We start from the raw sequence: 24,283 nt of genomic DNA, 5'->3' as shown, positions 1-24,283 counted from the left end.
TTACCGCCTCTGTTGATAATTGGTTCTAGGCAGGTGTGACCACAGCCGTTGTAGCAGCATTTTTGTATGCCATTACACTGTGAGTCGTTGGAGCAGGTTTCTGCACAGGCCTTCCCAAAGCCACTGATGTCTTCCGGCAGTGGGCAATTGCCGCGCTTTTGGCTGTAGGTGAGTTTCAAGAACTCGCAAGAGCCATGGCACCAAGAAAATTCTGTCGCAGACTGAGGTTGGCAAAATAACAAAACCAAAATATAAAATACCGTAAAACATCCCCTGCTGGCTACCCCCTCCAATAAATGCCATTACCATAGGTAAATAATTTCCCCAAACTTTCTGGTCAGAATCTTGCAGTGTTTGTAAAACAAACACGCTCATTAAATGGGTGGAATGAGTCACATGATCGGAGACTCAGCCCGGTTCGATTCAAGTCTTGCTGTTTTGCCACTGTTTCATGGATGTCTTCCATCAACGACTCGGCAAATGACACTTTGTGCAACTTCAACTCACCATTCAAAAAAGTGCAATTTAACATGGACTATATTTTAGTATCAAATAACACAATGATTGAGTTGGTGTTTTTGCACGCTGAAGTACTCGCCAACTTACCACACATTTTGCCTTGCATAGCGCTAACGTTTTGTACTGTGTTGCACATGGCAGTACACACTGCAGACAAAGAAAAAACAACAAGGAAAAAATTATTATTTGGAACAACTAACAGAGAAAATAGGATCAACTGACTAAAACAGGTCTTGTAGAAGCCAATTTCATAACGAAAATTGAAGCCATGAACCTAAGAAAAACCCCTTTCCATTTGCCTTGCCGGTTTCCCAGACCACAGTTTGTTTTAATCTTCTAGCAAAATTCTGTTCAGTGTTAACCAGCGTGCCAAACTTGTTTACAACTTTTTTTTTGTTTCTGAAGAGGTTGTTGAACTCTCATCTCGAGGGACACTCTAACGGAAGAACGCACAAAAAATCGGCCGGTCGGAACCCAAATGGCATCTTCTCCTCTACTGCACAGTGCCTTCCAAATAACCACAAAGGGGACAAATAAAAACCAAGGACCGCTACCAAGAAGTCTCGGAGAAAAAAAAAAAGGTTTGTGCAACACCGGGGTGCATGCCTCATCACCAGTGGCCAAAAGAGCTGTTCGTGGGATGATTCGCTGTACTATGGCCAGGCCTACCAGCCCCCCCTCTGCCAAATAGTAGATTTTATGGAACAGTGGGCACAACCCATCCCTCCATTGTGATGTTGGTTGCCAGCGACCATGCCAAGGTGAGAATGGGTGACGCTTAGGTGGTGGGGAGTCCAGGGCATGTGTCAATCACAACCCTGGTGACGGGGCCCTCTTCCTCCTTTCTCGCTTTTTTCCCCCGGTCTTTTCTTGCCGGACGGACTTAGAGTGACAACCTGAATGCTGCACTCTCTATTCCACAGAGACGGATTCACGACAGGCAACAATAGCACGGGCCCTTCAAATGAAAAACCAAATGTTCAACTTCTTGTTCCCTCCTCTTCAAAAAAGGCCACTTGTAACATTCCAATAACTACTCGTCGAACATGTCTCACAAGTGACTTATGTAGACCTGTACTACCAGTATGTTTCTAGCACTGACAGTTCTTGACCTTCTTTCAAGTGTCACCACCCAGAGATGGATGAACATATAACACATGAAGACAAGCAAACTAATAAAAAGACTGAAGGCACACCATTGGTCAAATCTCAACAAAAATTGGGAACTGCCACATAACCTTTGAAAACCATACTTGAACATAATAAAGCACTGGACTGCACACTTTCTCTGTCAAGAACAGCTCAGACGTTTGGTAAATCCAGCACTAAGATTAGTGAGCTACATTACACTTTAAAAATTCTTCATTTGGGTTGTGGTATTAGCAAACAGTCGCCATGTTGAAAACAAAAAACCCATCTTGAAAGGAAAAAAGTCACCTCCTCCCTCCAAGTGACAAGAAAATGTTTTAAGCTTCCCTGCACTTTTCGGGGTAGAAGTATGAGCCCTGATACACTGGATAAGACACTAGAATCCCATGAACATTTGGTGAAACTGCCTTCCTATTGCCTTCCCCAACGCCTCATCACCCGAGTCCAATTAAGTGTGAACCCCTCTTTCAGCCGGTGCACAACCGGCAGCACAATGATTTCGTCACTGTTCACGGAGGGAATAATGCACAGGGGGAAAATTGGCTTTTCAATCATGAAAACCGTCCCTTTTTCTTTCTGGTGCTCGGCCCCCTCGGCTCTTGGTGCATAAGAAAGCAGGTGAACGAACAAACAAGTTTGCCATGAGTCGCACCGATTGCGGTTGGAGAGAAGAATGGCTGTGTCTCTAACCATTATCGTCCTCCATTGTCAGGCCAGGCAACACGGGGAGCCATGACCTCAGGATTTTGGTTTTCTTTTCTCTCCAGTGTAAGCGCTTTTTTCCTTTTTTTTTTCATGACAATTGTAACAGTCTGAACAAAGGTAAATTTTTCGCACATGTACCGGTACTAATACACACCAATGTCATAATGGTTGCTCACTTTAGGCGAGGAAGCATGCCTGCAATATTTATGTTTTAAAGGCATTTTCAGGTGTTCAATTCGGGAATTTGATTCTTCCAGTTCAATAAATTCTTTTTATCCTGAGGTTTGTCCAAACTATAGGCCCTACGTGCTTCATTTTAAAAGCGGTATTTTTGTGGAATGTCACATACTCAACATGTAGCATTGTAACTGACGAGAGAGCCCACCAATGGCTGAGAACGAAAACTGGGCAAAGAGAGACTAAGATATGACGGTCCAGAGTCAGATTTCCCATCACAACTTAAAAATATTAAAATCTACAAAAATCTACAAGGAAACAGGAACACCTCAAAGCTAACACCAGTCGACAAAAATATTTGAAGTCGGTTACAAGTACCTGAATGCATTAGCACATGTATTTTTCACCAGACGTGTGGATTACCAAAAAGTGACCTGAGTTAGCTGTTACATGTATATGTAATACTCAGTTATTACCACTGCTTGCATCTTGCATAGATGCATGTGCATGTAGTATCATATAAACATGTATGCACTTCACTGTTCACAGGACAGCTTCCACAAGAATCACTAAAATACACACATATCAGGACCCTGAATAGCCCCCAAACTGGTTGCCATGAATGGGTCCATTCATGGGACAGGATATGCTGTAGGGACCACAAACAAAACTCCGGGTAATCTGGAAAAGCAACAAACTGGGCTGGTCCCACAATGCCTCCAAAAAGTGTCTCTAAACTGGTTCTTTGGTAGAAGCTGACTATCCACCAAGTGAATGATTGATGACCATGGGGTGCAAGGCGCCCCTAAAATAGAATTTGAGTTTACCTCTTTCCAAAAATTCCACAATATTAAAAGAAAATTGAGGCCTATCTTCAAATACAGGTGTAAAGCACAAGACGGCAACCCTGATGTTCATGTGTGTGATGTCAACAAATTTTTTTTTGTTCGGGCAGTACGGTACAACTCACTGACCCTCTTAATACAATGAACTCAAGCTTCAGTTTGTTGGTGTAGTGTCCCAAACAGTAATTGTTTCCTCTGCTTTCTGCTCCAATGCTTGGGGTCTGGATGGATGAATGAATGGGAGGCATAGCTGTCAGGCAATGAGGCAGTCAGTCCGGTGTAGAGGAAACGGTTAAAGACATTATCAGACAAGTTTCCAAAATTTGGCATTCAAAATCTGCTTATCCATCTGGGAGGACAACTTCAACAAATCTGCCTGAAATTGACTAATTATGCCAATCATTTCCACGTACACTGTGCCTGGGTAGAACAAAAGCACAGTCCTTCACGGGAGTAAAACTGAATGAATGTGTTAGCCCATGGTTCTGTCATCAAAACAAACTTTCTGTACCACAAGAATGCTCCTTTAAAGCCGAGTCTCTCTTCAACAACAAAACTTCATAAACCACTGGATATGAGAAACTGATTCTGGCACTTTTGTGCATGCATCCTTCCTTATTGAAATCGTAGCTACTGAGAAAGTCTCTGTTCTCTTTCATGAGATGTCTGTCAATTCAAGAATGTATGAAGGATTTCCTTCAGGTTTGACACATCAGCCGAGTAAGTAAGCTTTAGATTCACCATCACACACACAAACTGCTCACTATGCCGAGTGCAATTATTCCTGATGTGAAATGTTTGTTCATTTTACTGAATGTATGGTACCGGTACATGATACCTAGACCCAATTTCGTTAAGGATTCAGGAATGACGTAAATTCAAGGGCCATGTACATGTACCGGTACAAAAAACAGAAGCCAGAACAATCGCAGAACCTTCCAGTAAGTGTTATTTTTACAATGTACCGGTACTGGTACAGTACCCATCAATCCTTAAATAATAACACACACTTGTAAAGCATCATCTAATGTACATGTATCTAGAAAACTACTCCGAGGCACTAACTATCATAATCCCTGCACATTGGGCTCACATCATCTGAACATTTCTGAAACCCTCTCAGCTCCCTGGGAGTATCCCAGCCCAATGCTGCCATTCCGGCGCAAGCAGCTAAACATAACCATATCTCCCGTCACTGGTAACCATTTACTCCTGCATGGAGAAACGCAAATGGGAGTAAAGTGACTTGTCCAAGATCACAACATGCTGCCAGCAGATGGATTCGAACCCCCAACCCTATGATCAAAAAGCTTCAAACCCTAACCACTGGGCCATATGCCCCTCATAATCCTTTCTGTTATGTATTGTTGTAAATGTACATACAAATCTCAAGGACTAAACTTTTTAACCCGAGAGAGTCATGATTTTAGGTTGGAAGCGATTAATAACACTCATAATCATTTCATTGGCTGGTATAGTTATGTTTTCCTTAAACATTTCAACTCAGACTTGAAGCCATCCAGTGTGAATTGAATTTTCAACTTTCAAGCTTGTTTTAAAATGCACTTGGATAATACAAGGAGCGCTGAGGTAAAAACAAGTACGAAACTTTTAAATGCAGTTGATTTATCAGGAAGTTGAAACAAATTTGTCCCATTAAATGTACATGTTGCCAGAACAATGTCATACAGCTACAGCACTACTCCAAACCACCTGTTGGGTACAAAATTAATGGGTTCTATCATGATCACTCCATCCTATTCAAGCATGATTGGAGCCGGCAGTGCAGCACCTGCAAGTGCTCACAGAGCAGACTAGGAGAGGGTCAGTCTTCCTCTCTCCTTCCTCTTGCTCCTGGCTGTTTGTCCAACGTATTAGGGGCTGTATGTGTCCCCCAAATCCATCCCTGGATCTTTTCTCATCTCCGTGGTTTTTCTCATCTACATGTAGTGGGGCTAAGCTTCTTTTCTCCTGTTGGCCTCTGTGAATGCATGGGGGCTCGGAACTACCGGTAGAAATACAGTTTGTTTCTCTTAGCATTCTGGGATTTGTGCGTGACGTACAGTCATGATACAGTGGCTGGCACCAGTTACTAATTTATAAAAAAACTGGTAACAATAAATGTGAACCATTTTCAGTTACGTGTAAGATGTACATGTACCTGTACAGCTAAAAGGGTAATTTCTCATAAAATGAGCATATGGAGTCCATTTGTAGCAAGGATACCAAAAAAAAAAAATTCAAACAATTATAAAGACTTTGGTTCGGGAAACTGCTACTCAAGTGAATACCAAACGGAAAATGTACCAGTTACTCTACAGGTATTTGTTTAAATAGATTGCTACATGTACAAATACATGCACATGAATATTTATGTATATTCATGATTACCTCAGTAATAATGAAGAACCAATGAGATAAATGCAACAGTAGTCTTGTTTTCCATGTTTTCTTTTTATTTTATATGTTTGAGATCAAGAAAACCCAGTTGTGGGTATGTACCATGTTAGCAAGACCTAAGGTTACCATACACGTATGTACGGCACAAATCTCTGCAAAAACGAAACAATCACTCTCAGGCAAAAGTGTAATTACATGTACAAATGCAGCCAACTTGAAGAATGGACCAGTGATTTAGCATTTCAACCCAAGGTATATAGACCTCATCTGGGGAAACACTGTTGAATTACATGTACCGGTACAATGTAAAGACATCTGGTGCAAAAATACTTTCAAAGGTCAATTCTAACTGGAAGGCATAAGAAACAAAACTTTATATTCAAGTGTCCAGAACTAATCCTCTTGTTAATGTTAGCCCTGAAAAACGAATTTAAAAAGTGGGTAAAGAAATCCCTGGCAAGGGCTTACGTGATCCTGGCCTGCCAGTGTTGAACATGCAGGATGCACAAACGGTTGTGCGGCCTGCAGAAGCCTCCTATTGGGAGTGGATTTAGTATTACCAAGAAAAGAGGACTAGCAGAGGGGGGGGAAACCAGGTCTAACGGTCCCCGCAACTGCCTCTTTAATGGCGCTTTCAGGGCTCTAATCCCCAATACTCAGGGATCACAGAGACTCCTCCAGTCTCTGAACAATTGTCCCGTAGAAGACTCGCATCCCGCCACAGATGCACACACACAAAAAAAACCGTTCTTTTTTCAACTGTTGCCAGCAAGCTCGGATGGCATTCATGACAGAAGTTGGAGGACAGGAGGGGGCGAAGGATATTCATGAACAGACGGGCAATATTATTTTCATTTTGATTCATGAAATTTTGCTACATGCATACGACATTTTGGTCAAGATACATGTCGGACTATTGGAAAAGAGCAACACGACATGCACATCATTTCTTCAAACTGGAATGTTTTTACTCTTGCAAAACAGTTGGATATACACGTACCATCCATTTAAAATATACATATTTTTTTCTTTCATTTTGATGCATATCAAGAGCAAAATCCAGCCAAATATTTTCAGCTTCAAAGTTTTAAAACTACACAGCAATGGGGAAAAGCTCCATGGCATTATTTCTGAAATATCATGCAAAATACTGAACTTTATTACTGAACATTTAGTTCAGCACGTTGCTTACTCTGCAATGGAACTACCATTGTATACATTTAAAGATCAAGTGTTTTAATAGGATAAAAACTTGGGAAATTGACAATAGAAAACGTGAAGCTTTAATACTGAGTGAAATGCTCTGGAAAGTACACAGGGGAATCCTTTTTGCATAAGAGGAGGCACTAATCATGAACCAATGTTGAATCATTCAAAAGAAAAAAAGAAGGAAAGATTGACCAGCATTTAATCTCTTTAGCAAGATGAGGGATTTAATGTAATCCAGTACTAAAAATAAAGATGCAGGGTTAAATGACCAGACTAGGGTTACAGGGCTAATTCGGTGGATCATCTTGTCAGGATTAATGAGGAGATTATAGTGCTAGAAAACCAGCCAGTGGGACAAGTGGAGTAGTTTCCATCATTGTCTGGGCTGTGTGCAACACTACCCCAACAGGTGCTGGGGTGGGTTCTTCTTCACAAAAGAAGGTTTGGTAGCAGGTTCCAAAAGCTTGGAGGATTATTATTTTCATTTTTTGGCCATTCAGAAGAGAATACATTAAACTCTCCCAGTTGACATCAGTAATGCCTTCTCTTTGTAAAACTTATCCCTTTCTTAAAATTGTATCAAAGCAAAAGTAAACTAAATAAAATAAAAACTAAAGCCCCCCCCAAACAAACACAATAGCTAAACTACAGACTGCCATTTTCTAAATTGCTATACAACAAAGCACGTTTAAAAACTAGGTCAGAAACCCATTGAAACCAAGATCCTCCAAACCCTACCAGTTCTGTCCAAATCATATCTCTGCCACACAATTGATAAACGGAGAAGTCTTGACAATGGGAGGGAGAGCAAGGGGTTATCATATTCCCCATGTCTGATTGGAGGGCGAGGGGGTGGCTAGTCAGGAGCAGCAGCCTGGGCTAGCCAAGGGCCAGGCTGGTCCAAACTTTGTTCTAGGAGAACTGTTGACTTATGTCACAGACTGTTGACAAATGTGACAAATTGCAGATAAATGGCACCCTGACACCTGCATGACATACTCTCTACATCCCCCCCCCTTCTTTTTATGAGGACAAAGTTTGTCTCCAGTGTACTTCGGGCTTACATGAATTACGTACATGTATGTAAGAGACCTGCTCCCAATTTTTGTTTCATTTTTTTTGGGGGGGGGTGTCTTTTTGTCAGTTCCTCCAGCATGTCATTTGGCTCAATACATGTACATTGTACATGTACTACCCATATACGGTGTACACGTAAGCCCTGTATTAGGCACTTGGTCCACCGTATCGGTAGGGGTTCTCTGGTAATATGCTTTTTTACCAACTCAAGGATGGTACCAGCTCTCCAACTGACAAAGTAACTGAGCTACTGGGTATTGTATTATTCAACCCCCAAGCTTTTGTGCATAGTGGCATACAACTGTACCCAGTACAGGCACATCCATCAGTGTGGATACCGTCTGCATACACTGTATGTCCATGTACATACATGATGAGATTGGAAGAAAATGAAACGTCCACAAAATAATGAGCAGAGGTTTGAGTGACCAACAGCAGTCCAGGTTCTTTGGTAATCCTGATGCTCAGATTCTAAACATCAGGAAAAATCCTGACAAATCTCACCCCCCGATGGACAGAATCAGAATCATATAATGATTTTTCTTTTAGTCGCTTTATACAAAATTAGTTACAGCACCCATGATTTTAACCACTGTTCTAACTACTGTGTAAATGTACAATGCATGAGTTGCACCATTACCGGTATTCAAGATGGAGTACTAGTGTCTACTGGTTTACAAGTGCTAGTACATGTCCTAGTTTATGTACCAATACTTGGTACCTTGCATACAAGTACTTTTCCCACATGGAGATGTCATGCCTGGAGGTCAACTGTGCACTAAGGAAGGGGAGAAAAATTAAACAGAGTTCAGCCGGTTTGGGCAATGCACTTTGTTTTAATCTGTATTCCTGTCACGCACACTGGATCTGTGATGATGCATGACCTCAATGCATGAAATGCATGGTAAACTCCTCAGCTGCTGAAGGTTGGCTGGATGAAAAGGACAGGCTTAAAGAAAGACTTTACATTCTTGTCCTGACAGTGATGGATTAGACAGTAGATTTAGCTTCAAATGAAAGTGCAAGCAACAGATATGCAATGCAGTGAGTGATATTGTCCAGTTGCATATATTTTCACTTTTAATTAGGTTAAAAAATGCCATTTTAAGGGGCCTATGCTCTTTTTTTACTATTAAATACCTAATAAATCAGTTGGGATTGATCGGTCATGGTATTTCTTCTGATGTGTGATTGTTTAGAAATACAATCGGTTTGGATGTTCTATCAAATTCTGCGTAGAGGGAGAAATGCAATGCAGATGTAGTGTAATAAGAAAAAATAATAACCAATTGTAAGTTGAATCACTTGGAATCCTACGAGTAGATGCCCTAATTCAAATGTTAGGGCTGTTAAACATCAAGGAAAATTATGGATTATTGGACAAGTTTGCACATGGGTAGACATTCCTTAAAGCAATCTGAATCATCAGCTTTCTTATGATAAAACAAAATGGTTACACTGCAAGCGACCAATCTTTGACAAGTTTGTGACTGCGTACAGTAGTTCATAGCTTTCACAAGAACTACATGTAGCCGATTTTCTTATATTTTATGTACAATGTACTTGTCTTTATTTGCAACCTTGACCACCTCTGACATACATGCACACATACATGAGTGTACATGTACATGAGCATGTACAAATAAAGGATCTTTGCGGCTTTGGTAACTTTTGGGGTGGGGAGGGCTGAAAAATCATTTCCAGGTCAGTGGAAGGTTAAATGAGCAAACCACAGGCATGTGGCTGTCAACTGTCAACAGAAGTTTGACAGGCCCCTGCTGTGTGTAAGAAACATTCAAGAGTAACTCCTCATGCTCTCGTCATTGAGTGAAGCTGGCCATGCGGTGGATCATTCAGAGTTCAGGCAATATTTCGGTCAGTTTGGTTTCATCAAGTTCTTTTTATTCATTGGTACCAAAGATAAAAGTTTACAAGTAATCAGTGCAGTGGATTCATGTTTATCACCTATCATTCCTAGTCCAAGTACCTCCCCATTCCAGGCCCTCTTAAAATAATCTCCAACTAGAACAAAATTGGCTGAGATCACATTACTTTCGTTTGAGTCAAATTGAAACTCACAAAATCAACACATAACTCAAAAAGTTAACTTGAAACTAAAAAAGTTGTCTGAACACTTGAATAGTCAACTTGAAACTCTGAAACTCTAAGATAAGGAACCCTCTCAGAAATCCAGCATTGAAGGCAATACCAATACGCAGGTGCATTTAGGCAGACATTTTTCTGAGAGTCATTTAAATCTGGGCAGCTTCCAAATGGTAAAGCTCTACCTCCTGGTTTCAGTTTACCAAAGGCTAGGAATTTAGCTCCTGCCAAGAATTTGTCCAATTAGCAGGAGGGTTTGGCTTCTGTACTGTAAAAGTATCACTGTTGGGGAAAGGGGAAAAGTTGGGTGGTGGAAAAGACAGCAATGAGTTAAGTTCTTAAGTAATACACACGACCATCACTTTCACAGCGGTCGGTCATGTACCATGACACCAAAGATACTTGAACCAGCCTGCTTGAGACCCATAATAAGAACATCATTTGAGGGTCCATGGATGATAGTTTCAACATATACATAAAGGTACATGGTAGCTTTCAGATTAATAGTAACAGCTGGAAATGGATGTGAGTGGCCACTTGAAATTAAAACTGCAAACAACTAGCAAAAAGCTAAAATGTAAGTAGTCCCCCTACGTTTGTACACAGCAGGTGCACAAAAAAGCTGATATTGAGGTTCAACATCAACAAAAAAAGCTGAAATCAGCTAAAAAGCTGAAATCAGCTAAAAAGCTGAAATCAGCTAAAAAGCTGAATTTTCACACCTCTGTGGAAATCTGTCTAAAAACTGAATAAAATAAAATGTGCTCAGACAATTATGCAAACACAAATGGAGTCGATTAGAGGGAACTGTTGACTGTACGCCAAAAACATAACCTCAAGACACTGTAATAATGTATCAACTTTCTTGTGATGGCCAACACTACACGGTACATGTATCATCTTCATATTTCAGGCATTGACACAACCTCTGTGATACAGAATCTTATAGTAAGCCATTGGTCAAATGTTTCATCTCCCAGTTGATAAATCTGTCAGATTTGGGGGTTTTTTGGCTGAAGGTGGGAGGGATGAATTTCCTGTGCACTACATATACATGCAGCCCTGGGTCAAAGTAGCACTCATCCTTCTATGGTTCACAGCTGTTTTGCCCTGCCTGGATGTTAAAAGGGACCGCGGCCTGCCTCTGTTTATTCCTGGCAGATGGCTGGTGTTTGTTTTTGCAGCCCAACCCTTCTGGAGTTGCCGACTTTCAAGGAAATCAGGCAAGGACAAAAAGAAATGTGGGGTCTGAGAAAAATCCAATGGCAACAGCCTCAGGGTACCAATTGACCATGTGGACATGTTTAAGATTGTGGGGATTTCAAATGGTTGGTTTTTCCATTATCAATTTGATTTGGACAGATGAAATTCCTTTAGGTACCAGTAAATGTGTACATTGTTCCAAAACAACCCTGTACATTTAAAATACACATGTACCAGTATGTGGGGAGAGCCAATAACAAAGTCTTTAGACAAAATGCCCAATTACACTTTTCCTGCAAAATTTGAACAAAAATTTATCGCACTTTTTAAACCTAAATCCGTGTTACAGGTAACGTATACATACACATGCAAGTCAGCCTGTAATTTTATAGTAGGTACATGTACTTACCGACGAACAATTTGTTGAATTTGAACATGATATCCTATACGATTCTCCCCTTGAGATCTGAAAGGAATCAAACCAGGGAAAAAAAGGTAAGTTTGAAAGATGACAGTACAGGTTGACAGCATACATTTTGAAAAGTTAACTATTGAAGTGCATAGAAGTTATCAATGTTTTCTTGAAAATTGATAAAACAGGGCGAGAGTATCTGACTTTCACAGAAGGTCATGAATACTTCCCTGAACCTTAAGCTACATGTAACTTGCTAAGATAACTAGATAAGAATGAATAAGACTTCAATTTATGCAACTGCCTTGCCTGGGTCACCTACTGCACATGTACATGTATGCAGCAGCTACTTCGATATTACACTTTGGTAAATGTAAATTTGAATTCGAAAATACCTGCCAGCATCATCCTAAACTTCATTTGATCTGTGCATGTGTGGATGAGCTCATATGCTAGTCTCTCTCACGTCTTGCAAGTTTGTAGAAATATCACCATATATTTACATGTACCTACAAATACTACAGCATCAAGATATCCATATTTTCATATATTTAGTCAATTTTTTGTTAGTTTGATGCATGTTCAAGTACAATGTATATGTAGCTGTGTGAGATACCAGTATATCAACATATACATGTAGCCGGGATCCCATTGGACTCTTTTTGGTTACCGCGACTTTCCTGTAGAATTACAAAATTAAATCCAATGGGAACACGTGGTAAACTAACGTCCCTGTCAACTTACCGTGATCGCGATGTAAAACTAACAGGCCGAAAAAGGTCACAGAAAATTTTTGCGTAGCCACGGTAAGTTAGCAGGGGTGCAAAAAGTCCAATGGAAACAGTTCCCATACAATGTAGATTGACCGCATCCATGCTAAACATACGAACCAGACTACTGCCAACACAGAGATCGATAGCAGGCACGCAAAAATGGTTGTATGGTTCCCAGTCTCCAGCTCTGTGCATACAGTACAGCAGCAAGCCGCGCACACACAGTGAAGCGTTCCCAGATAACGCTATACGCACATTGTGTACAGATTTCTTCTGTACACAGGTTTGTCTTCTTTGTGGCAGATGTGGCTGAATTCATCTGATTTTGTCTTTGTTTTTGTCAGATTTAACCGATTTCGTCATGATTTGTACAGCGAAGGCAATGTAATCAGCTGGTCTTATTAGGCCTAACACAGTGAAAAAACATTCCGTTAACAGTTAAAAAAAGTCCACGTGGGAATGCTAGTAGATCCACACGAAGGAAAGTCGTGGTAATAAGTTACCATGTGCCCACGGAAGAAAATAGTCCAATGGCAACATGGCTTTGGTGAACATTGGTTTGCTTCTTACTGATGGCTCGTCATACATCATTTTACCAGCCAGTGAGGGGCTAAAATATAGCTGTGACTCATAAAGAGCAGAACCTACACATGTACATGTAACACAGGCCTTCTTAATCCCTACATGTTCACAAATCCAGATGTTAGTGAAGTTAGTAGTGCCACAATTTCAATGCTTTGTCTCCCTCCGATGGACGTGAAAATCATCAGAAGAACACCGTTTGCAGCTGCTGCTATAACTAAAAGGACTCTACGTTTTGAGGTTTCACCTTGAAATAGTTATCCAAACTCACTGATCCTACAATATGCAACAGCCTTCCATACAAAATTGCAACAGAAGAACATTACCCTAACGGTCTAACACCCTTATAAGAGGCTGTATCATTTATAATGAAAAAAAAAAACTTAAGACTTTCAAACACAAAACGACTTAAGCAGACCTCAAAATGCCTCCACTATCCCTTGTTACAAAAAAAGAAAAAGTAGCATACATGTATATCTACAGCCGAGGCCATCACACTCGGGTTAAATCCTTTACGAATCGCTCTAATGTGCACAAAAGCAGGATTTGGATTTGGGTTTTCTTCGTCCCCTGCTTCAAGGCGAGTACAGGGATTTAAAGAAATGTGACAAAAACCACAAGCGAACACTGAGCAGCACAGAGGACGGAGGGAAGAAAGGCACTCCTTTCAGAGTTGAGACACCCCATGTTCCCCTCTCACTAAAGAGATTCTCCACTAAGCTGTGTAAAGTATGAAACTTAACAGGGTCGGGGCACAAGAAAGAGGCTTGTAAAGCCGATTAAAAATTACATATCCACAGCAACGGGAAGGAAAAAGAAAAGCCCCCCCCCCAAAAAAAAAGTCAACTGAAAAGAACTTGTGGTAAGTTATTTACAGCAGGGCATGTAACACATTCCAGGAGATTTAGCTCGTAAACCTGATTCTGGGCAAAATGTTTTTGGGTTTTATAATCCATGCGCAAGTACATGAAACCCAACTTCATGTACATGTAATTCTTCAAGCATGTACACTGTACATGTACGGTAATCATTATTTACCAGTAACTCTACAAGGGAATATTTCATGTCTTTTGGAATCAATTGTTCGCCATCCATCTCAGTTAATATCAACCTTCTTGGCCATCCAAATTTCAAATTCCTTTGAGGTTCAAAATATAAATGTATTTTCTTGATATAGACAATCCAATGAAAATGTATCTAATTATGTCTGAAACTTCAATTGAAACGCAACAGGGCAATACCACAGGCAATTTGTGGTTCACAGGTACCCAGTACGGCACATGTACATGCACCGGTAAACTCATTTCCCTTTTAAAGTCTCTACAAAATTCTAAAGTGAATTGTTTCCAAGGATGAAAATCCTGTCCTGGAACCATTTTTTTTGTACTTTCTAAAATAGTTTGAGTGCGCCACAGAAAAGTGAAAAAAAAAAAAAATTAAATGCAGTTGTGAAGCATGTCTGGAAGCAGTAGGCATTCATCGCTGGAGTGATGTATCATATGACAAGCTTGACAATGCCAGCCTCAAAATGGGTATGACAGCTCCAGAGAAATGATTCCATTTACAATCATTTGCTCTTTTCCAGAGGGGGGCTGACAGCCACAATGGGATCTAAATGCGGTTGAACAATCATGAGTTTCAAAGCTAACAAAAGACAGAGTGCGACGGAAATGCTGCGGCCTTCAGGTTGGCTCTACTCCCAGCCTCAACCTGTCCCAACGCCCTCTTCCTGTCATATTTCAGCCTGAAATTCAGGAGAGGCAGAGCAAGAAAAGAGGCCAGAACAAATATTCACTGCAGCAAAGGCAGCACTAAATGGAACAGACTATGTACACGTATTCGCCTTTGGCTCAATACAAGGGGGGAGGGAAAGAGGGGAAAAAAAGGGAAAAAAGGAAAAAAAGAGTTTGTTCAATGGCTTTGAACCTGGCTTGGGAAGAAAGGTGCCACGGCAAAGCATTGCCCTCGCTGTGTGCCAGGGAACAATAAACCTTGTGTTGGCACATTCTAATAGGAGATCCAGGGGAGTACAGCAGCATGGCTGCGGCCCAATCCCAGGCTGGACCCACCAGCTCCTAGGCATTCAAAGCTTAAAAGCTAGTGTTACAGATTCTGCAGTTTGCCAGCCCTCCGGCCACTATTTTCTTCACCCCCCGCAAATCTTTTGAACTTTCGCTCCCCCGATGGGTACTCAGGGCGCAGTTCGGGAATTGCCAAGCACACAAAAAGAGGGAGATTTTCCAATTTTTCTCACCGAGGTCCTGGAATTACACAGGTGGCAGAAATGCAGCAATGTGTGACTATGTGTTGAGTGAGGTGGTACCCACACCACAAGGTTTCAATGAGAGGTAAATGGAAGCATCCACACTCAACTGTAAATACAAAGCTCAAACCCCCGACATGAAACCCATCTTACCTCATTCACAGACTACGTCTCTCCCCGTGGTAGTCATGTACAATATAATGTACTGTATGAACATGATCATTCTATTACGTAGGACACACTCAGCGTGTTTTTGATTATTTCCCCCAGACTGCATTCAATATGATACTCATCGTCTCACTTGGGCCTGGCTCAAGTAATGTCATCGACCCGTCATGCCCGTTACTTTGGGAACTATCCCACAATGCAATGTGAAAGCATTAGCAACCTGGCTGAATGATGGGAAGGGAAGGTGATGCCATTATAAACAGTTCAGAAAAAATTGTTGTACTTGAAAAGTTACAAACAGGCCCAGTCAAGTAAGTTACATGTACATACATGTACGTAAGTACTGTACATGTACGTCCATTATCTTCGATTGTTTGACTTCGTCTACTGGTTCGGTATGCTACATGTAACACACACAAACATTTATTCAGTTACCAGCTGTTACTGCCACTTCACCCACATTTGCACAGGCATGCTTCAACGGTTAAACGAAAAATGGAAACTCACACAACATTGGAATTTTGGCGACACAGTAGATGTATTTTGAGGCAGTCACAGAAGCCAATGTCATGAAAGCAAAGAGCTCAAAAAAAAAACTAACATTCCCATTTCAATGGTACATTGAAAATATCTGACCCATGCCTGCACACATGTACAGACTTTGTTCGTCTGCCATGGTGTGACTTTGAGAGATAACCATTAAGTGTGACTTGCAGTTTCCCAACAAAAAAAAAATATCTTGAGGGTGCTTTTTTTTCCACTAGTGGGGCACTGTTTCAAATGCTTTTTCTGAACAATGGAAAAGAAATTTTCCATATTTCATTCAACAAAAAGCTTGGTTACCAGTATAAGCCACCAAAATGATACACAATAGATTTCAACTAATAAAAAACGTGTAATGTTATGAAGCATGTTTGACTTTGAGAACCGGTACTGAAAGCGCATCAATCAATCATGTTCCATTACAAAACATCTAATTGATGTGCTGCATTTTTCCCCATTCTTATGGCACAGTCAACAAATGGCATCATCATGAGTGTAAAGAGAGATACAAGATAACCGGTATGTACTGGTATACAAAAAGTTTACAGTATGTGCCCCACCATTTCAAAGCCTGGTTGAAGTACCTGTGAATGGTACCAGTAAGTTATACGAACACAGATAAAATACATGTTTGACAATTCCACTATCCAACCATTAGGTAATTGCCAGACTTTACTGTTGACCTGTTGGAGTTTATGCCTTTTGCCAGTAATTACAGAGACCCCCTTGCACACCGCTGTTGAACTTGGTTATTCAGTAATGTTTCTGGTACAACTTACAAGAACCTTAAGGGTTAGAGTTAATGTCTTCAGCCTGGTTTTACATGTACAGTGGTGGGTCACATTAAAACCCTCCCAGCTGACACTCTGGGTCAGTTGATAAACAGCTCAAAGAAGCACAACTGTGTCATGTTGTGCACTGCACCAACTGTCCCTCACAAGAATATCAGATTACCTTTTTGTGCTGTCCAAAAGCTGTGACTCACTGTTTCATGTGCTTAATTGTGAAGTAAACCAAATGCAGTGAAGAGGACTGCACAAAAGACCCTGTGTCATTTTGTGCTTGCGACCAACAGCGTACACACTGAACCTGTGCAGGTTCGTGGTCCATACAGAAAACCAAGCAAGAGAGTGACTGTGGGCACTCGTGCATATTTGAGCTGATAAACCAAAGGAGGGTTAAGACAGTTGAATTGAAATAGTAAAAATTCCCATTTCATGCACATTGACATATGCATGTACATCACAGGGGCACCGTTTTTCTCATACAAATGTTTGCAAAGTACATTTGAGGCGTGGTATTTATTGGAGATAAGCTTTGCTGATGAAGCGAATCGGCAGTGAAAAGCCCATTCAACGTCACGCAAGGCTGGCTGATAGGCCGTTCTTCTTCTTGTGGTTTGCTTTCATTGTAACTTTCATTTCCTGACATCATTTCTATCAGAAGTACTACATGTGGGCTAAAAAAAAAGAATTTGAAATTTACTGCCCCCCACAAGTATTATGATCATTCGAGGGGAACATCTACTCAAAGCAGAGCATTCTGCAGGGTGCATTAAACTTTACAGCATGTGAATATCTTCTACAAACAAGTCCACACCCTGTCGTGCCTCCAGTAGAAACCTACTTGAATCCTCTGCTAAAAATCAACAACACATTTAAGATTTCTATTTCAAAGGGACACCCAACCAAGTTTTTTTTTAACCAAGCACCCTTCAAACAAAACCAAATACATGTACCAACCCCCTCCCGTAATTGAAAATCGGATTTCGAAAATAGTAAATAGAAAATTTCATTTTCATTCAGAAATCAAGGGCATTGAATTTCTTCGGGGGGGGGGGGAGATTCATCGGCTGGCATACCGGTACCTTTCCTTTTAAAAGCAACAAGCGGAACATTTCGGCACGCGATCTCACTTCCCAATTTTGGTTTTGTTTGTCAACAAATTGAGATGGTGAACTTCCTGTTTTGATGGCTTGTTTGTGTCGCTCTTTTTCCTGTGGCTGCCGCCCAACATTTTGTTTTAGCTCTCGCCCACACGGCCCAGGTTTACTTGCATTTCATCAAAGAAAATGGAGAAAAGAATTAGATAGTGCTGCTGTACATATATTACTCCTACTCGGGAACCGAACCAGAATAACAGATAATTTCACGGACCTTATCCGTTTGAAATCAGACAAAACAACTTTGAGTTTCAAACTGAGCACATTCACGCTAATAGGTAAAAAAAGAGACTCAAGTGTTTGTGTTTTTTATCGTTTGTTCTGTGTTTTTGCTTTTAATTGACAGTCCTCTTCAAAAAAGTGTTAAGTTTTAAATTTTAAAACTAAAAAAAAAAAGAATTGTTTTAGAAAGTAGGATTGAGAGATTTCCCCGTAAGACAATTCACAAAATCCTTTTATAGTTATGCAATAAAATGATATTCGACATTCTTGTTTGTTCGTGTGATTATGCAACACCACCAAAGGACACTGACAACCTGGTTTTTTTTTCACTTTTTAACTTTTTTTTAGCACAAAGGAAAACTGTGTAATCAGAGGCACTTGAACAATGCAATCATTCCTAGCATCCTTTCCGCTGCTGGCGATAACTGACAGGGTCGGATTACTCCTCCAGGTGATGGTACTATTAGAGAGGGAAGTGGCCCTCGTTGAAGGATGTGAAGGATGTGAAGCCTGGCTGCATGGTTTCAACACCTCCAATTTTCATTTGACAGAAGTAGGAAAAAGCTTCCTCATTGTCCTTTGAAGGCTTTACCACTTGTTCCCCCACAAAAAGCGAGGAGTGCGACAGTATGCATGACAATTCATACACACTGCACATGTACATAATATCCCTAAGAGCTTGTATGCAGGGGGCTCGGTTTACAAATGTGCAAATGGGATGATTATATCTCCAGCTGGTTTGGTTACTAGAGGCCTGATTAAATTTCCCATTCTGCCGATAAATTGATGTGGAAATTTGCAGCCAGATGACATGTAAATGGTTTGTTACTACATTATTTTTGTCCTTCGATAAGTCACGGGTGGATACATTCCCTTTCATATGATCGCAATACATGAATTCTGAATAGGCCATCACAAAAAAGGACAAGTTGATGTGTGGCGCCACAAGACTTTACATACATCTCTTGCTCATAACCATGCTTTTTGTCCAGGCTTTGTGTCAGCCGTTGTGTGGGCGTGAACCCCTTACTAAACCAAGCAATCAATAATTCTATATTCAAGCTTTCTGTCATGGCTAACAGAGCAGACAAGTTTCGACATGCTCATTACAACCACAACACAGTGGCAAATGTGAAGAACAAAAGGTGCCCCATACGCTGTGCCAAAATGAAGTACATGTAAATCTCTATAAATTGAAAAACTGATACAAACTGGTGCCGTATAAATTGATAAAAGCTGAAGCACAATTCAACCTGAACCATCACCAGCATTATTTCCTTAAATTTCAAGCATTGCTATAAATGTACCGTTATCATTCTGACCAAGACCATATAGTGTCAAACTTACTCCTTAATTCCTACTATTGGTGTATGAAGAATCATATTGAAATTGGAGGATTGAGGAGAGTTAGGGTTACGAAATAGGTCACAAATACCCATGCATGTACAGATACTGTGCTCCTGCTACCCCAAGTATTGGTGTACGTGTAGGCCTACATGTACCTGTAGTTTGGAAGGGGGGGTGGCACTGCAACCACTTTGCTTTTCAAATGCTAATGAGCAAGTACATGCACCTCTGCTGGGGCTCTGTATGAACTTAGTGGGCCTATTGAAATCCCTCTAGTGGTCATCGGCCCTGTTTGCATTTGAATTTAGGGATTTGGGGGTATTCCAATGGCTTATTGTTGAAGCGTTGTACAGTGAGCGTGTGTAACAATGCAATGCGCTTGGTAAGTTGAGCTGCGACTCAACAGTGTGGGAATGTACGTGCACATGTAAACCGTGCGGTGCCAAGTCTGTCTTGTTCCTTCTTAGATTACCCAATTACCATTCAACCAACTCCTCAAAGTTTGAACAGACAAATCTAACTTAAATAACGTCAATCAAAACACACACCAGTGAGTTCAACACGTGTACTGTACATTTGTGCAATTTATACATACGCAATAGCGTCTGTTCTTTGATCTGACCAAACATACATGTAATTCTAGTTTAAAGAAGCAACGGACATGTGTAGACATTACCGCATACTGTAGACTGTGTAAAACAAAGTTTACAAAATGAATTAAAGGGCTCTTCTTTTCCATTTTAGTCAGAAATTTAAAGAATGAGAGGTGAGAATGCTAATCTTTCCGTGGAAATTTCAACTACTTCATACACCAAAGACCCCACATGTACATACATTGTACCCCTACCTGTATGTGCAAATATGTTCAGTATTTTTATTTCTTAGCATTTTTTAATCCACAAGAGAAAAATAACTGACACAACTTTGTAAAATACGAGTACGAAGTCCAGGGGGGGACTATTCCTTATTAAAAATGAGAACAATCTCACTGCACAATAGATGTCCAAAACAGCAAAATGTTACATGTGATTACCCATGTAGGATACTACACGCACATGGTATGAATGTACCCAACTTAACATCAACGCAAACAGAAATGGGGGAAGAAATCATCAAGCAAGATGAGATACCAGAGCAGACTATATGCAGCAACCAACGAGAGAATCAGCACACTAAATAACGACAACAGAGTGGTTTTTGCTCAGACGGACAAACAACTGATGTAAGATTCATTATTAAAAGTAATCGAAGCAGCAGGCACTCTCCTCACAGCAGTTTAATGACGCCATGCTGATCAGTGTGTCTGCATTCCCTAATGAACCATCCAAAAGATACTTGCCTTTTATTACAGCAGACAACCGAGGCTTCAGAGGCCGGCTGTGGTTATCAAATATCAGAAAGTTTCACATTGATGCGGATTCGAAAGTGAACAATTCAAACAACAAATCATCATTTCAAAGCTTGGATATTTGCCAAGGCTGCAAATGCAACTCTGCCCTCATTATGATTACCACTGATTACCACGGTTCTAAATTCTTCAAAGCAAAACATGCCACAATACCCGTACTACCGGTAAATTCCTCTCATGTTTCTTAGATTAAAACAAACAAAATTACAAACTTCTTTCCAGAGGCATTCCATTTTCTTACAAACTCACACCTAACTTTATTATCAGGAACAAAAACACTTGTACAACCTGCTTTCCTCTCTGTTAATTTCCCCCCATCATCTGCCTTTTCCTGATAACACGCCAATCAACCAGCTGTGTAACAAGATAGCTTATCCTTTGCACTAGTTTCTTTATCAGATTAATTGACAGCAAATGTAGGTAAGTTGTCCTGTTTGACAGGTCATGACTTTCAGTCTGGGAATCAATCTGACATGAAGCATTTCTCTGCAGAGACTGATCCAAAACATTTTGTGCCAGGAAGTTCAACAATCTAAGAAATGAAATTGACAAACTATTTAGCACATAATTTGTTCGACTGGGACAGCAAGGTCTATCGAAATTTTCCATGCCAAGGCAGCCATCAAACTCTAATAAAATTCTGAAAACTGGCCAATTGCAAAAGTCGATGTGCAAACATCAAGATATTCCAAGGACAACTGATCGATCCAAATGAAACTGCAGTGTAATCCAACAACTTCCGACATCTGATGGGCAACATTCTCGACCCCACAATGAGCAGTCTCTTCCTGTCTCAATTCAGGCAAACCATTCACAAATTCTGATCCACCCAAAAAAGGTAGAGAAGAAAAAAGAAAATCAATAAGGAACTCAGTGGCATTCCAGAGCAACTATTCTGATCATTCAAATGTGCTATTGCTGAGACAGCTACGCATCCAATTCTGCGATCAATATCTCACTATTTGCCTGCATTATTCAGGAGGCATTTCCCCCCAAGCCACTGTTTACTGGGCGTTACCCCAAGCAACAAGGTGGGCCAATCAAAATTCACTATTGATTATCACCGAGGGAAGACGATCATGTGCACATTTTTCCCGAATAAAATTGAAAATGCAATTTGTGTGATTCTGCATAATTGTAGAAAATTGGGAAGACCTACACACTAACCCCGCAACCCAGCAGAACTTCAATGGACTTCCAGTAGATGTACCGTACAGGTTGAAAGAAAATTAGAAGCAAAGTCTTGTTCCATTTTTGCACTGTAATACAAATTGTATTACTTTGTATTATTTGTATTTTAATAATAAAAAGTAATACCAATTTACCAGCACATTTGTAACATGTGCACTCACTAAACACTTGCATTAGTGCCTCAACACTAGGCATCCTCAGAGAGCTATGCAACATGTAATTGTATATTTGTAACGACCACACATCCATGTACCGTTATGATTGGTACACTTTATTTTTTCCAAATCAATTTTTGAAAAATAGGTATCAAAGGAAAGATCATTTGGAACATGTTTAACATTGCCAAGACAAAGATTACATAGATACGGAAGATATACATGTAGATAGATATTGTTTTATAGTCACCTCATTGTGAAATACATTTCGTCTTTGTGTGCTAAAAAGTTGAAAATTCATAAAAAATACATTCCATTTACAGCCTTAAAAATTTGTGATTAAAAGGGATATGTACCAGACACATAGTGACAGCTAAGAAAAAAGACGAACATTAATATAAATTAAAAACCATTATTAAACGTAAACAACAAAAGGGATAAAATGGCTCAGAGTTTGACCAAACAGGTGAGGAATGCATTTTAAGTACAGACTAGAGCTGGAGTCACATGCATCTAGATGCTGCAATTGAGGATGTGGATTGCTGTGGGATAAAAACTCTGAAGTGTGTGATTAGATCCTGATTGTAATGAAAGATAGGGTTACCTGACCCCCTAGGCTGAAAGAGGTCGTGAGCTGAAAGAGGTCATGAGTTGGAAGAGGTCGTGAATTGGAAGAGGTCATGAGTTGGAAGAGGTCGTGAGTTGGAAGAGGTCGTGAGTTGGAAGAGCTCACGAGTTGGAAGAGGTCATGAGTTGGAAGAGGTCGTGAATTGGAAGAGGTCGTGAGTTGGAAGAGGTCGTGAGTTGGATGAAATTTATCATCTACAATGGACTGAATTCTCTTTTTAGCTCTATAGTAGTATAGAATCATGTAGTGATGGAAGTTGGCATCCAATGACCACATGTATGAGGGGTCCAAGGCAGACGGTGGAGTAAGAAGGGGAAAATTGACAGTAAAGGATCTCTTGTGTGATGTTCATGCAGGCTGGACGATAGGGATCACTGGAAATTGAGCAGATGCAGGATAAACATATGGATACAGATATGCAGCTTGGAAAAACTGGAATTATACTTGTACTTTAATACATACACACTGTATGTGCAGTTACTTCCAAAGCCATTGTGTATACACGTATGTGAGCTTATTGATGTAAAATCTAAGCACACTGCTGACAACAGTGTGGGATAAAATAACCATACAAAGCTGTGATTTAACCATCCAATTTTCCACACCACGTATCTGGTGTACATACCATTTCTACTGGTCCTTACTAACTAGGGACACTTGAGGTGTTCTCAAAAGAGCTTGCTTCTCCGGCCTTGCCCTGACAATGCCACTACAAAAGATCCCCAAGTTGCATTTTAGGGGGTCCCTAGAACACCTTGGCTATGCTGAAGTCAACGCACAGCAAGAAGTGGCCATTTGATTATGCACAAGAAAACCATTAATGTTAGGCTTCCATGTGCAGGTACATGTACCGGTAAATGGCAGGAAAAAAAAAACAAAACATAATGGCCGCTTTGAAAACTCACTGAATTCTGAATATTCAGCAGTGTCCTTCGTGACGTGAGCAGAACGACAAGGGAACAAAAAAAATCTGTGGCTTGTAAAGACGACTGATAAAAAAGGCTGCCACTTGTGTGTGACCATCAGAAATATCTTGGGCAGCAACACAGTTTGGCACTTCACCTAACGGCCTCTTTCAAATAGAAAGCCACTCTGGTTTTATGGGTGCTTGTCAGAGGGAAGGTCACCAATCTGGACATTAACACCACGGTGTGCCTCTTCTTTTCAATGAGTTCACAATCCTCAGGAGTGGACTGCTGAACTTGATGACTGACCCCATACAGAGGCCATTTTGGGAGGGAAAAAAGTGCACTGTGGCCTTG

The 24,283-nt window shown here is 40.6% G+C and overlaps 1 protein-coding gene across 2 annotated transcripts in view; it reads right to left on the bottom strand.

The window, feature by feature from the left end:
• The window catches only part of anos1 (anosmin 1), a 38,217-nt gene that overhangs the window by 9,494 nt on the left and 4,440 nt on the right, over positions 1–24,283 (bottom strand). For both annotated transcript variants that reach the window (XM_022239496.2, XM_022239497.2), the window contains exons 2-4: positions 11,797–11,853; positions 607–666; positions 5–221 (exon numbers count right to left, since the gene is read on the bottom strand). In XM_022239496.2, the coding sequence (XP_022095188.2) occupies positions 5–221; positions 607–666; positions 11,797–11,853 (334 nt within the window). The remainder of the gene's footprint in view (positions 1–4; positions 222–606; positions 667–11,796; positions 11,854–24,283) is intronic.

Source organism: Acanthaster planci, linkage group LG14 (genome assembly GCF_054643075.1).
Source record: "Acanthaster planci isolate LZ-2023a linkage group LG14, COTS_SCS, whole genome shotgun sequence".
In the NCBI taxonomy this organism is placed as follows: Eukaryota; Metazoa; Echinodermata; class Asteroidea; order Valvatida; family Acanthasteridae; genus Acanthaster; species Acanthaster planci.
This window is presented reverse-complemented; position numbering and strand designations above follow the sequence as displayed.